Below are 13,594 nucleotides of genomic sequence, written 5' to 3'. Positions count from 1 at the left end.
CATTTTTTTGAAATTTCATAAATTTTGACAGGTACACATATCGCGATTGAGTGGGAGGGGGGAGGTTGGGGACAAAGGGAGCTGAACTTTTGGACAGCTTTAAGAGGTGGAACATCATCGGCGCTCCTCAGGTCTCTTCTGCTGTCAGGACTCTGATGTAATTAAATTTGCGAATGTGACAATTTCATTTGCACCCCCTCCTTGGCTCGTGGCACTGCCACTCCCAACCCCTCTTGAGGCTGGTGTGACCAACCCTTTTGGTGTTTTGCAAAACCCCCAACTGCTGTTTTTGCTGCCAAGAGGTTGAGTGTTGTTACATTATCATCGACATCGGACCAGAGGCGGGGCCCAGCCGCTGAACATCTTTCCGAGTGGAATGAGGCAACTGTTTTGTAGTCATATTATGTGTCATTTGCTCTTGAAGTGGTTTCAAATGTTCTCTACGCCTCTGCCTCTACTTCCCTTCTCCTCTGGTCTCTGGTTTTTTTTCGAGTGATTTAATGGATTTTGCATACATGAGAAGATCTGTGTTCCACCAGGAACAGGAAAGTTGTTAATTGCTGGAGGCGACTTCAATTGAAGGCAGGAGCACTGATAGGGAAAATGTTGCATGACATTTTTAAGGGTTCTGCAGAACGCAATCAACCGGAAGTGACTTTGTGGCGAATTGAAACCACTTTAAAATTGCATTTTAATGTATGTTTTTTAAGGATTCTTAAAGTATTTTTTAATGTATTCATATTCTTTTAGTGCGCTCCTAAAAGTGTGCTACAAAAAACTGTCAAATACAACCATTTTTGATGGCAGAAATAATATAAAAACTCGCAGAAATCCTCATCCTTTTTGCTTTCTGATGAATCCTCTGTTTTTTCTTTCGCTCTGTGGCAAGGCCATAATTAAAGAATAACAAAAGTCTGGCAATCGACAATCGAGGCAACGAGGGAATCATTCCATCAAACTGTCAATAAGCAATTCATTTGCAAATGCGATCACAAAAGGGGGAATCACAAGAACAAGAACACAAACAAAAAAAAAAAGGAAAAGAAAATGTGGCCGCAATCGTAGGTGAGTCCGTCCATGTCATTGTTTGTCAAAAAGCCATTTGCAAGTGTATCGAATATCCATGAGGAGGAACAAGTTTGTCAAGCGGTTAAAAATGCTAGATCTCAACGAATTGCCAAGTCTCTGTAAGTGGGGAATAGTAAATTCCACTTTTAGGTTGTAGAAAACACAACTACAGATGAAAGGCAATTGACAGGATGGGCTCTGGATCATCTGTTCTACGTATTTTCAGAGGTACATATGTACCTACATGAACTGTACTTGATTCCTCGAAAGAATCTTCTAAGAAAGCACAAACCAGATAGAGATAGTTTGTGCTACCTGATAAGAAAAAAGTGAATTTAAGAGAAGCTTTATTTTTTCAGAGTAGAGCATTCAACGAAAGGATAAGCCTCCCCGTTATTCACTCCCGTGGGAGTCAACCGCACAATCGATGCGTTTTGGCACTCAGCGTGGAAGGATGAGGTGAAGGTGGCGCTCCGATGCTCTGCCAAATGGCAACCTATCGCAACGCCCCCATCTAACCGAAGAGCCCCCTGACATTTGTGCCCCCCGCCCGATGAGGCTTCATGCACAATCAACGGCTCGATTTAATGGAAAAAATGAATTTTCCTCCTCTGGCACTCTCGCTCCCTGATCCTCTTACGCTGCGGCTCCTTCTGCGTTCTCGCTCTCTCTTTCTCTTACGCTGCGGTTCCGCCATTGTCCCTGGGACAAAAGCGACGGCGAATGAGTAACGAATACGAGTATGTATGAATGCAAAGGAAAATAAAAAATACGAAATTTCAAGGATTTCGACTTTTGGATACCTTCTACGAAATAATTTAGAGGTCACTAAAAGACAATTTCATTTTGATTTCAGACAATATGCTGAAGTTTTATATGAGATTCAGGCAATTTTTAATAGATACAATATATGTAAAAATCTTCCCCATATGAGTTCGAAATCTTAAAAAATGTGGTTTCGATTAAGGGAGATACATTAATTCACTTTTCTACTACCTGGCCACACCATTCATAAATGTCCTGTACCCTAAAACCTACCTACCTAACCTTAAACCTACCAAATACCAAATGGAGCTCATATACACTTTGTTTTCTATAAATACACGGTGCAAATATAGCTTGGTTTTGCTTTTACCACCAAGGAGAGCTAACGTTTAATGAACATTTTTCTCTCTTCTTTTTGTTATAACTCTGACAATTGGCAGTGCGATTCTTCTCCGTACAGCAAATCGAAAAATCGTAATTGAAGCTTTTGCGACTAGAAAAAAAACTCTCAATGAATGTTTCGATATTGGTGCTGATGTTGTCCTCAAGAGCGTTTGCCTTAATTAATTGTGGTTTGAGGTTTTTGTGCATACCCCCTCTAACATATTTACATACATATGTACATATTGGAGTACCAGTACTGACAGATAGAACTCCAAAAAAAAGTGTGCAAAAAGTTTAGATATCCAGCAGCTGAGCCAAACACTTGATTTAAATTTAAAATCGTCGGGAGGCTGCCAATTTTTTTTCGCACTTGTGGGATGGATAGCACACAATGCATCCATCGGCGATAAGCAGTGTTGAAGCGTATAGGAAATTAAATTTTTTCCAATCAAAAACATTTCAATGGAAGTTCACCGAAAAGGAGAAGGGCAGTCGAAAAAGAGTGGAGAGGGTGGGTGCGCAAAAAAGAGATATGCAATCAGCATTCACAGTGGCCCGAAGTTGGGGATTTATTTGTTCACAATTGTGTCAATAAACTGACAAAAATATATGTATATATACTCGTACACCAGTGTATATTCCGTACATTTCGCCGTTCCGTTCCGCAAAATGATAAGCGAAAAAGTTTTGTGTCAAAAATACATTTTAAATAAAACATTTCAATTGGAAACAAGTTACCTATGGGCATTGACATACAGAAAGGTGGAGTTTTCTATCATTTACATTTATGTATACATAAGTATTTTTTGTCAATAGGGAATGGGAAGGGGAAAGGGAGAGCTTTCCTATGTTTCCAAATTAACAGATATGGTTGAGTTTCCTACATATGTGGCTTATTTTTGGAGTGGTATATGAATGTTTTTACAGTAAAATCTGTCCCTTCCAGCATTCCGACTGATGACCTCTCTAAGAGAAATGGCTTTCACCGGCAAAAAGTTTTAAAAAACATTCCACAAAAAGTAAAAAAGCAGAAAATCATGCCACTTGAAATATCTAAAAATATCAATTATTGGCCTTAACCAATACAGCAGTAATTTTTGTTCTCTTACCAATAATAAGAGCCAATAAAATAAAAAAAACTTAGTTACTTCAATGGTTTTTGGGCGAACTTTTGAAAACTTGTATGCAAAAACTTTAGTAACAAAACCGTTTCAATTATAAAACCTCGAAAAAACAACAAATTTCATTAATATTCATTAAATTTATGCACGCTTCTGTGTCACGAAAGTTCTGAATGCGGGTGGGAGGAGAGTAGCGAGTGATATAGGGGGTAGAAGGGAAGCTACGAAAACAATAACATTAAATCACTTAAAGTGTCAACATGGCATAGTCCCTGGTCAGTGTTCGAGTGCCACCAAGTGCAGGTCCAGATGGCATCATTCATTATCATAATCTGCAACATCATAAAGCAATTTGGATCCAGTCCTGAAATGAGTTTGTTTTGCGTCTTTTATGTGGGATGTGTGTGTGTACTTGTTGCTCTTGGAAATCTTAATTGCTGGGGAGAGCGAGTGCCATACCCAGAGCCAGAGCCATGGCTGGGCTCAGCGAACGCTTGACCTCACCCAGGACCAGGACGAGATGATTGGATGAGTGTGGAGTGTTGTCACTGGCACTCCGACTCCAAAGCTGACCATAATGGGGGTTAATTGGTCTGTGGTGCGCGCGACACGCATACATCTAGGTAATTAACCAAAGAAGCGACCACCAGGTCCAGCCATATGGATATACTTTCCCTAGGAGAACGTCTATGGGGGGAACTTTCTCCCTTCGAACTTCGAAGCGCTGCGACGATGCACTTGAAAATTAATTTATGAGGCGAAGCGGGGCGTTGATATTAATTTCGCATGCTTTCTCCAGAAGTATTTCACTCCCCTTCCAATCTATGGTGATGTTCTGGCATAGGGTGGGGTCCATTTAGTGTCATTGGACTTTCTTCCATTTGCACAATTTATGGCTTCATTATGTTAACTATTGGCAATTGCTGGGGAATTTCTCTCCACACACAGATAACCTCTATGCACTTCTGTAATTCTAGACAGTATCTACGAGTATTTATAGAGGGTAAGAGTTATGATGGAACCGCTCCCAGACAAAGGCTGGCCCAACAATAGAACCGAATCCCATCTCCATTAGCCATTTCGTTTCCACCTGCAACAAAATCTTTCATATACCAAACTGAAAGTCATTGTTGTCCTAACCAAAAAAAGAAAGAACCAAAACACAGCGGAATCCATTTCACTCCCGTGCTGAACAATGGACCAAAGTGCATGTGGGAAAATGGAACGGGGAGTGCATATATAATAGATGGATTCTAGGATCCAGAATTACAGAGAAATTTAAACGCAGGGGAAATTGTAAACCGAGCCAAATCATTAATCACATTACAACACTTTCACTCCCTTGGATTTTCATTAGCCAACTGTCAAATGCTGTTAACGATTCCCTGATCTGTATACCTCCATCCTTCAGAGGGAGTGTCCATGTCCTTTAGGGTGCTTAACTTGTTTGCTTTGTTGGGGGTTGGCCCCTTGGTATTGGGCCCTTAATTGTTATTTGGACAAATTGTTGTACGTTAACCAGCCAACGATTAATGATGTGGTCATTCCTGCCCCAAAGTTGGAGGATGGAGTCCTTACCCTGATTTCCTCCGCCCCAAAAAACTGGAGGGTTGGATAGACCATAAACCGCATCGGTTGCTTGGAATATTTATAAGGATTTGCCCGCAATTAAATCTTTACTAATTGCCACAACAACAAGACAATTAAGAAAATATGCCAAGAAATTATAAAAATATCAAAAGGAAATACAGGAAAAGGGTTAATCAGTGCTTGAGGAACAGTTTTATGGGTCTGTTCAGGATGATTCCATGACGCCATTCAATTACAGAAGGAGACATGTTTAATGAAAAGTTTAAATAAATTAAAAGAAATGTTTAAAAAGAAGGAAAAATACGTAGAATTTCTGTCCATTTTTGTATATTTTTGGTTTGTTACGGGTTTCTTTACAGGGTAAACATTCTTATATAACATGAAGAATATAAATAAAATATGACCCGGGACAGCTATAGTGTCTGAAAGTTTTCTATATTATTAATATGAGCCTTTTATATTGAAAAGCAATCTAATTATGAGATTATTAATTAGTAGAATTACTTAGAATCAGAATCTATTATTTCATTGATTTCAGAATTCTCATCCGGAGTGGGTTGGACTCGGACCTCATCCAGTTGCTGCTGTGTGGCATAGAACTCCTCGTCGGTCTCGAATATTATGTGACTGCAGCGGTGCGGTTGGGAGCGGAAGGGCGGCTTCGAATTCTGCAGTGCGGCCTCAATGTGTTCGTTGGCATTCAGTTCGCTGACCAGGTCGATCATCATCGAGTAAGAGATACGCAGGGAGCGCATATTATTGTCGCGCCAGTTGTCGACGGTATTTTGAATATCGCGTAGCTCTGAATCATTGCTGGCGAAGATATATTGAACACGGCAGCCATTATAGGGAGTCAGATACACATAGTTAATGGGCTTATTCGGTGTGGAGGCGGTGCGTTCAGTTTCGCGACCATCGTGTTTCCCAAACATCTTCCGTGGTGGTCGGGGCGTGAAGCTGGAGAGATCCACGGTATTCGGTGAATCTTTATCAATGGAGATAGAGCTGCTGCTGTTCATACTATCATCGTTCTCTATGCCGTCGCTGCTGCTCTCCATACTGTTTTCCCACTCGCTACTGGTGTCCGCATCCGGGAAATTGACTGGTTTCGGATCGAGCTTACTAGAAAGCGATAGTTTCGAGCGCAGAAACGTTAATTTCTTCGATTCCGTCATCATAAGAAGGTAATGAATCTGGCCATCGGGGCGCACAGTCTTCAGAAACAGGCGTGATTTGTCGACATTTTTCAACAGTCGCAACATCAGCTGTGTGGGCGTGATGTGGCCAAGAAGCTCGTTGAAATCCAGTGGAGCTGCAGGGGACACACGAGTACCCATGCGCAGGGCATCCGCATGGAGGCACACGGCATTCGATAGGAAAGTGCCCAACACCCTGGAGCAACCGGGGCACAATACCCGACGACGACTAGGGCAGTAGATCATTTCAGTGTCGAATTTTATGTGATTGGCAGACATCACAATCTGATTGAGGCCGTAGTAAATCTGGTCGAAGTGTGCAATTTTCGTCATCTCAAAGTTATCCCAGAAGTCGCGTGGCACTCTCATGGCGATTCCGGGCAGCGGAGCAACGAGACGGTATGCTCGCATCTGACTCAGTTCTTTGGCACAGTTGCTGCAGTGCAGCGAAAAGGGCTTGTTGGCGACCAGGTTAATGCGCAAACCCTTGATCTCCACCCTTACCGTTCGGCTCATCAGACACTCAAAATTTGTTTCGCACAGCTTCAGGTTTAGAAAAATGCAGTCTATGAGTCCTCTGGCCTCATGAACATTCTCAAAATCGAAGTATTCTCCCACTAGGATGCGGTGCTGGGTGTTTTTCTCGATCCAGAATATTGAACTGGGACTAATATCAATATTTTTGATGACCTCCTCATTCTCCTTGTCGCTGGTGATTGTGCCCGGCTTGAACAAGTCCAATGATTTCACCAACACCACACTGAGGCAATTGCTGCGCACAAGCTCTGATATTACCTGATCCAGCGGCATTGTCACAAAATTTGATTAAACTTTCTATTTTCATGTGCAAAGAAAAATGCAGCCTGTGTTGGAAGCCGCGTTGGTATATCGTTGCTATATATATCGATAGTTCTTTCATATATATATTAGTGTTGTAATGCTCATGAGTGAGTAAAAAAAAAAAGAGTTGTTCTCTTAAGTGAGCAACTGAACATGTTCCTTCCAAGCTGTTCTTTTTTGTTCACTTGTTCTTTTTTACTCATTTGTTCTTTGTTGGTCACTTGCTCTCTACTCACTTTTTGCGCAATATAAATAGTGAAAACTGAGAAATCTAAGTGAGCAATGAGCAACTGAGCAATCTAGGTGAACAAGTGAGCAATATAAGTGAGTTGACTCACTTACAAGAACAAGTGAACATGTTCCCCAAAATGAGCAATTTTTACCCAACACTAATATAATATAATAATATATATATAATAATATATATATAATATAATATATATATAAATATATACATAGGGCTAGATCTTCTTACCATAACGATGTCAAATATGCAATTGATAGGCGAACAGTCCTAATCCGGCTACGAAAAATATGCGCCCACCCAATATTGTTTAGTGGAGAATTCGTTTGCTTTGTCCCTGAAAGAAAGCTAGGTAGTAAGCTAGTAAAAGAATTCGCCAAGGACCTGACATACTTACAATGCATCAAATACCATTAAACCGCCGATATAATCAGAAGGATGGCTGTCAGGATGTACGTAATTAAAGAGAATTTCCTCCTTTTCTTCTTTTGGAAGCGTATATGTGCATACGCGTCCAACACTGAATACTGGAAATAAACTTGACATTTTCATTCCGCGCAAAGTGCTGCCCAAAGGTAAATTAGCCATTTCCCAGCTCTGGCCTCGTCAGTTTCTATAATTATCGGATTTATTAAACATTTTCTGCAATTAAGAGTTTCAAATTAATTAACATTTATTTGAATTTGATTAAGATACCGTAAACGGTCACACTGGTTGTTTAGATTACACGATATCTATCTCACAGTGCTCGTTTACCGTATCGATACATTTTCTTTCCAGCGTTCAATTTTTCAGAATTTTTATTAAAATGGAAGCTTGTACATTTTATGGGCAACTTATGGGCAAGCAGCAGAGGACTTGACCAGCGCGGATGATGCGGCCATTTCGGACCGGCCCCAGAGGCTTACTTCGCAGGACAGGTGGGTACTCCATCTTTTCTAAGCCTTTTCTCACTCAATCACTCTCTTTGCACACTAAAGAAATTCCACGCCCAACGTCGTACCGTTTGGTATCCCCCAGACCCCGGGCAAGGACTCGCAGCAGTGCAAACAGGAGGAGCAACAAAATCTTCTGCAAATTCAAATTATTTAAAGCGACTGACTGCAAAGTACGTTTTTCCATTAAGGGTTAATATGCGATCAGGTTTTTTTCCATTAAGAAGTGTAAAGCTCTGCTAGACATGACGCTTCGGAGAAGTGTTTTAAACGGCGAGTCGAAGCTAGAATTCAAATAATTTTAAGCTGGAATGATTGAAAATTGCCTTTTTCGATTTAGAGTTAATATGGACCCATTTAATGCGAGGCCGTTTTTTCTATTAAGAGTTAATCGTTTTGCAAAGCTCATTCGTTTTGGGAACATTATCCCATTTTATTCGATTCTTCCAAATGAACAGATTTGTTTCTTTTGAAGTGGCTGCAGCCGAAAAATCCAGTTACGAGCGATTTTATTTGGGTACACACCTTTTAAAGCTCTGTTTGTGGTGGGGATTTTTTCCGAAGCAACTTTCATATTTTGTTTTCTGATTTTTCTGGAAAAGTCGGTGGTGGCATTGGGTGGTGGACACAGTGTTTGTGTTCAGCGGATGCCAGTGCGAGACCCTTTGCTCTTTTGGCCAGGAGATAACGCGGCACGGTACGCGTTGCACTGCGACATCGGAAAAAAAGTTTTGCGTCATAATAAATAATTTCAGCGCATTCGTCTGGAAGGATTAAGCGGTCCAAAAATTTGCTTGGGGGTTTAACTAAACCAAGTTTTTTTTCCTGTTTTTTGTTTTGGACTTTTGCTGGAGTTCTGGGGTCTTAAATTTAAGGGGAATTAAGGTAAGAATTGTGAAATTGGGCAAAAGTCGTCAAAGAAACGAGATTCGTACTTAAAATTGATAGGACTGATACTATGTATATATACTATACTTTTTAGAAGCTATATGTTACAGAGGGGATACATTTCGTTAATGAATTTAATCTGAAAAGCATTGCGCAGACGATTTGGTCAGTGTTTAGACAGATGTTTGACTTGAAAGGTTATCAATGGAGTGATAATAGTCTGCTGTTGTCTCTGTTATTCGGAAAGATACATACTTGTACACGGTCAAGATAAGGTTTGGAAGACGTTTTTTGTTTGGTAGGAGCTACTGCCACTTTATCTAAAATCAATAGATGCTACTGCCTCTGAAGCTAACTTTTATATTGCTTGATGGTGCGTTCTTTTCAAGCAAGCCTCCTTAGCTCAGTGGCAGAGCACTGGTCTTGTAAACCAGGGGCCGTGAGTTCAATTCTCACAGGAGGCATAGAAGTTTCATATATTTTTGTGCAGAAATATAATAGGTTCCGTTTGCTGTGCAGCAGCACCATAGGAGGTGGCAAATCAATAATTAGAGCCATGATAAAACTCTAAAATTTATTTCGAGAACGATTGCCAAAGCTGATCCTTGTATACCCACTAAAAAGGAGCTCTGACGATTGGCAGTTATGCCATTCATTTATTAACCCCCATGGTCAGAGTGCAAAAGCCAACATGAAATGTTGTCACCCACGAATGTGTATTCTATTTATATGTTGCATGTTTTACATTTTTAATTAGAAACTCAGACAGAAGATTTAAAGAGGGGATATCGAAAACCCACCCAGAAGCAGTCATGTGTGACATTATCTCGAACAGGACACTGTCAGACACTGCTCCACCTCCATGAAAGTTCTACTTTCAGTTGACATCCCCTGTCTGGAGGGCAAATATTGACAGGAAAATGTTTTGTACGAGTATACAACAAATCGACCCCCAAGCGACTTCCAAACTTTGCCGCCTCTTAATTATTTGTTTATTCTATCATTGGCTTTACATCGTTCTCGTATTTGTTTATAATTAAAGCAGGCTTTCGCTTTCGTTTTTTTCGTGGTGTGTTTTTTATCTGTGGCGTAAATCACTTTAATTTTGATTTTGTTTTGCATTCATCTCCTTAATTAAAAACCAACAACGCGAAACGTCAGCGTCAACAGACAATGCAATGCGTTCGCCTTGTTGTTAATTAATTTGGCCTCAACTTCTGGTGTCGCCGCCGAGAGGGCACCGAGGGCATGAAATGCGCATTAGCCAATAAATCAGACGACACTCCCACACGACACCCCATCCCAATATCCTTTCATTGGCTTCCCTTGCATTCAGTTGCATTGGCATTATCCTTTCAGCTGCATTGTTCGTGCTGCGGAGGATTTATGCGATGAGAAATTCGCATTCCAAAAGTCTAGGAGAGAGATTGCGCCGTCGCTGGTTTGCAGATTGAATGATGCGACAATGAATGCAGGAATTTACAGCATTAACATTTTTTGTGGAATTACAAAATTTAAGAAATCAGGATATAGTTATATAGATGTATGAATTAAACGAAATTCTTCACTTTGAGGTAACGTAGAGGATGACTCTAAGGCTGTTAAAGCCACGGAGTTAAAGCCACGGATACGTTTTATTGAATAATCTTATTTCAATTAAAATTTGAACCAATTTTAACAAGATGCACTTTGTTATGGCCAGATGACAAAATTCAATTCTCCGTGGTTTGCTCTGGAATCCAGTCAATTAGTGCCGGACTCTATAGCTGTGTTTTATTTACTGCCAGCTTTATCATAGCTTTTAATTATTGGTTCTCTGTTCGAAGTATCTGATGTTTCAATCTAATTTTTGTTTTTTCGAGCCAGCGCCCCAAAGTATACAACAAATTATCTATAGCCTTCCCCGCGGACTGCCGCAAAATGCGCGTCGAGTGGCATCGTCCTTCGGTCCTCCGAGGGGGGTGGCAATTTATCATTTTGGAGACTGTTAGGCAAGTGTTGACTGATGAGCGCTGGCGGGAGGTCTGTATGGCGATGGGTTATGGGTGGCAGAGTCGCCCCCTTTTAACTTTTGCGCCCCGGCAACCGCAACTGACAATTGGCCTTGCACCATGGTGGTCGCTGCTTTGCTCCTTTTGGTAATTAATTTTGATGGAGGACACATTGCGCTTAGTTTTAGCCAGCAGATGCGACCCAGGTGGGAAAACTTTTTTGGGTGAGTTTTTTACAGGCCATCCATGAAGCTGCCCCTGGCCCTGGTCTTGCCCCTGTTTCTGCGTCCTGCTCCGGTGGAATTAATCTGCATCCTGTGGCCGCCGGGACACCTGCGGCCTGCGGTAGAGTACACAGAATTTTTGGTGTTTTAATTTTTGTTGCTTGTGGCTTCTGCTGGTCCATCAATGTCTGGCTCCGGGTCCTGGCTCTAGAGCTAGAGCGACAAAAGCTATTAAGGGAATTAAAAATGCATGAAGCTGGAAATGGGAAAATAAAATGGGCGTGTTTTCCTCTTAGTTTTCTCCCCAGCTGCGACTCTGACTCCCAAGGTGCGTGGCACTTAGTTAATTAGGGAGCTACACAGAGCCACTGAAGGGGGGAATAGCATTTTGCTAGAGTTAAAATATTTCATAATTCATAGATTCAATTGTTTTTCCAGTGCCAGAGCCAGTGCCAGTGGCAGTGCCAGGGCCTGCAATTGCATGTTTCTGTGACTGCAATCTAGCATTTAACTGTTTGTGCACTTTGCCTGCCACACACATACTGATGGTGCAGCGCCACACCACACCACTGCCACGCCCTACAGTTCAATCTTGCCGCAAAGATCTAGAGAGGGGACCAGCGTTGCCGCACCCGCACCCATTTCTAATTTCTTCTGAATTAGAGTTGAGAAATTATTAAGACATGCATACACTTACTCACTCATCCATTCAGTCACTCACTCATTCATTCATTTACTTATTCATTTCGCTTAATTGCCAAAGACAATGATGATTATGTGGGGATCATCATGAATACGGCAGAGCAAAACTCTTTCTTTGCTTTTGAAAGACAGTTCCGCATATGCCCCGGGATTGCACTTCTCTAAAGGGTATTTTTGATTTAATGAGAGGTTTGGCAGACCCAAAGGGAAGAAGAGTAACGATAACATTTGTTACATTTGTGACTTTAAATATAATGGATCTTTTCGGATCGTTCTCGAATATTTTATAGATTTCCTTTAAAATTAAGTTTAGGAATCAGATTAATTATTTTAATGCAATGAAAACCAATGTTTTGTTGTGGTATGTTCAGAATTTGGACACATGTTTCTCGTGATAAGGTATCAATGAATTGAAAATGGAAAGATACAGACTCGTACTACCACAAGATAAGTTATGGAAGATGTATCTTTCGATAGATGCTACTGCCACTGGTGCTACCTTTTTTATGGCTTGATGGTTCGTTCCTTTCAACCAAGCCTCTTTAGCTCAGTGGCAGAGCACTGGTCTTGTAAACCAGGGGCCGTGAGTTCAATTCTCACAAGAGGCATATGATTGTATATCTTTTGCTAAGAAATGGTTATGGTTCAATCAATTCATCAATTTTGCATCTTTGGAAAGGAACTGGATCCCATTTATCTAAATTTTACTACTTTCTTTCTTTCTTTTTCCATGAAATCTAAACTTTTAGCTCTACAATATTATTGGTGCCTTTGCTGTAGTTTTCAGAGCATTCCCACTTCGATCACTCCCTGAATGGGCGCCTTTGCCTTCCCTTTTGTGTTTTATATATCTTGTCTCCTTCTAAGTTCTCGCTTTTGTGGTTGCATTTTGCGGTTTGTGTTTCATTAATTGTTCTATTAGTTTTAATTGATGCTGGCACTTGCAAATGTACAAAGTTGAATTGCTGTGGGATACGTAGATATGTGGAAAGATACTTACACTACTTGGAGAACGAATCAGAGGGAGAGAGAGAGGGAGAGGGAAGACACACGTAGGAGGAGGCAAAGATCTTTCATGTCTTGACAACATTCTTCGCTGCCTCTCCGTCCATACCTCTGCATATTGGTCATCTATAGGTAGTACGACTTATTGATGCTAAAGACCAGATAGGAGTGTGTGGCACAGTTGCCGGTTGCCGGTTGCCGGCTGCCGGCTGCTGTGGCAAGACATGATTATCTGCTGCTTCTTTTGCATGTTGGGTCAGCTGCAACCTCTGCTGCGATGCGATGCAGATCTTGAATGGCTCGCGACAACGATGACGTCGTTTGCATGTGTGACACTTTTACCCAAAGCAGAAAAAAAAGAAGAAGTGCTTCCTCATCTTTGGAATTCCTTGAACTTTCGAGAGTGTTGACTGTTGAGTGTTGGGGGAATTATCGCGATAAACGATAAGCGTTATGCGATAAGCCACCCGCTGGCACTCGAAAATGTTGAAGAAGTTGTCTCTTCGAATATTTTTTGCATACACTCGTAACTTTCTGTTGCTCTGTTCGGCCTTACAGCTGTATGTTGGCCTTAAAAACCCACAAATTACCTTTTGGGCCTGAACAATCCGATTATCTCTGGCTGTGCGTTTAAGAGAATG

At 41.1% G+C, this 13,594-nt stretch overlaps 1 protein-coding gene, 1 long non-coding RNA gene and 2 other non-coding genes across 4 annotated transcripts; 3 read left to right on the top strand and 1 right to left on the bottom strand.

The window, feature by feature from the left end:
* Positions 1 to 5,377: 5,377 nt before the first annotated feature.
* On the bottom strand, positions 5,378 to 7,014 carry LOC6897669 (uncharacterized). The gene has a single exon (XM_002137769.3). The coding sequence runs from the start codon at positions 6,932 to 6,934 to the stop codon at positions 5,429 to 5,431; it is 1,506 nt and encodes a 501-aa protein (XP_002137805.2). The 5' UTR covers positions 6,935 to 7,014; the 3' UTR covers positions 5,378 to 5,428.
* A 931-nt stretch (positions 7,015 to 7,945) lies between these two features.
* LOC117183252 (uncharacterized) lies at positions 7,946 to 8,465 on the top strand. The gene is made up of 2 exons (XR_004468394.1): positions 7,946 to 8,128; positions 8,189 to 8,465. It is a non-coding gene; the product is annotated as an uncharacterized lncRNA (long non-coding RNA).
* Positions 8,466 to 9,423: 958 nt separating this feature from the next.
* On the top strand, positions 9,424 to 9,495 carry TRNAT-UGU (transfer RNA threonine (anticodon UGU)). The gene has a single exon. It is a non-coding gene; the product is annotated as a tRNA-Thr (tRNA).
* A 2,989-nt stretch (positions 9,496 to 12,484) lies between these two features.
* Positions 12,485 to 12,556, top strand: TRNAT-UGU (transfer RNA threonine (anticodon UGU)). The gene has a single exon. It is a non-coding gene; the product is annotated as a tRNA-Thr (tRNA).
* Positions 12,557 to 13,594: the final 1,038 nt, after the last annotated feature.

The sequence above is a fragment of the Drosophila pseudoobscura genome, chromosome 2 (assembly GCF_009870125.1).
Source record: "Drosophila pseudoobscura strain MV-25-SWS-2005 chromosome 2, UCI_Dpse_MV25, whole genome shotgun sequence".
NCBI lineage: Eukaryota > Metazoa > Arthropoda > Insecta > Diptera > Drosophilidae > Drosophila > Drosophila pseudoobscura.
This window is presented reverse-complemented; position numbering and strand designations above follow the sequence as displayed.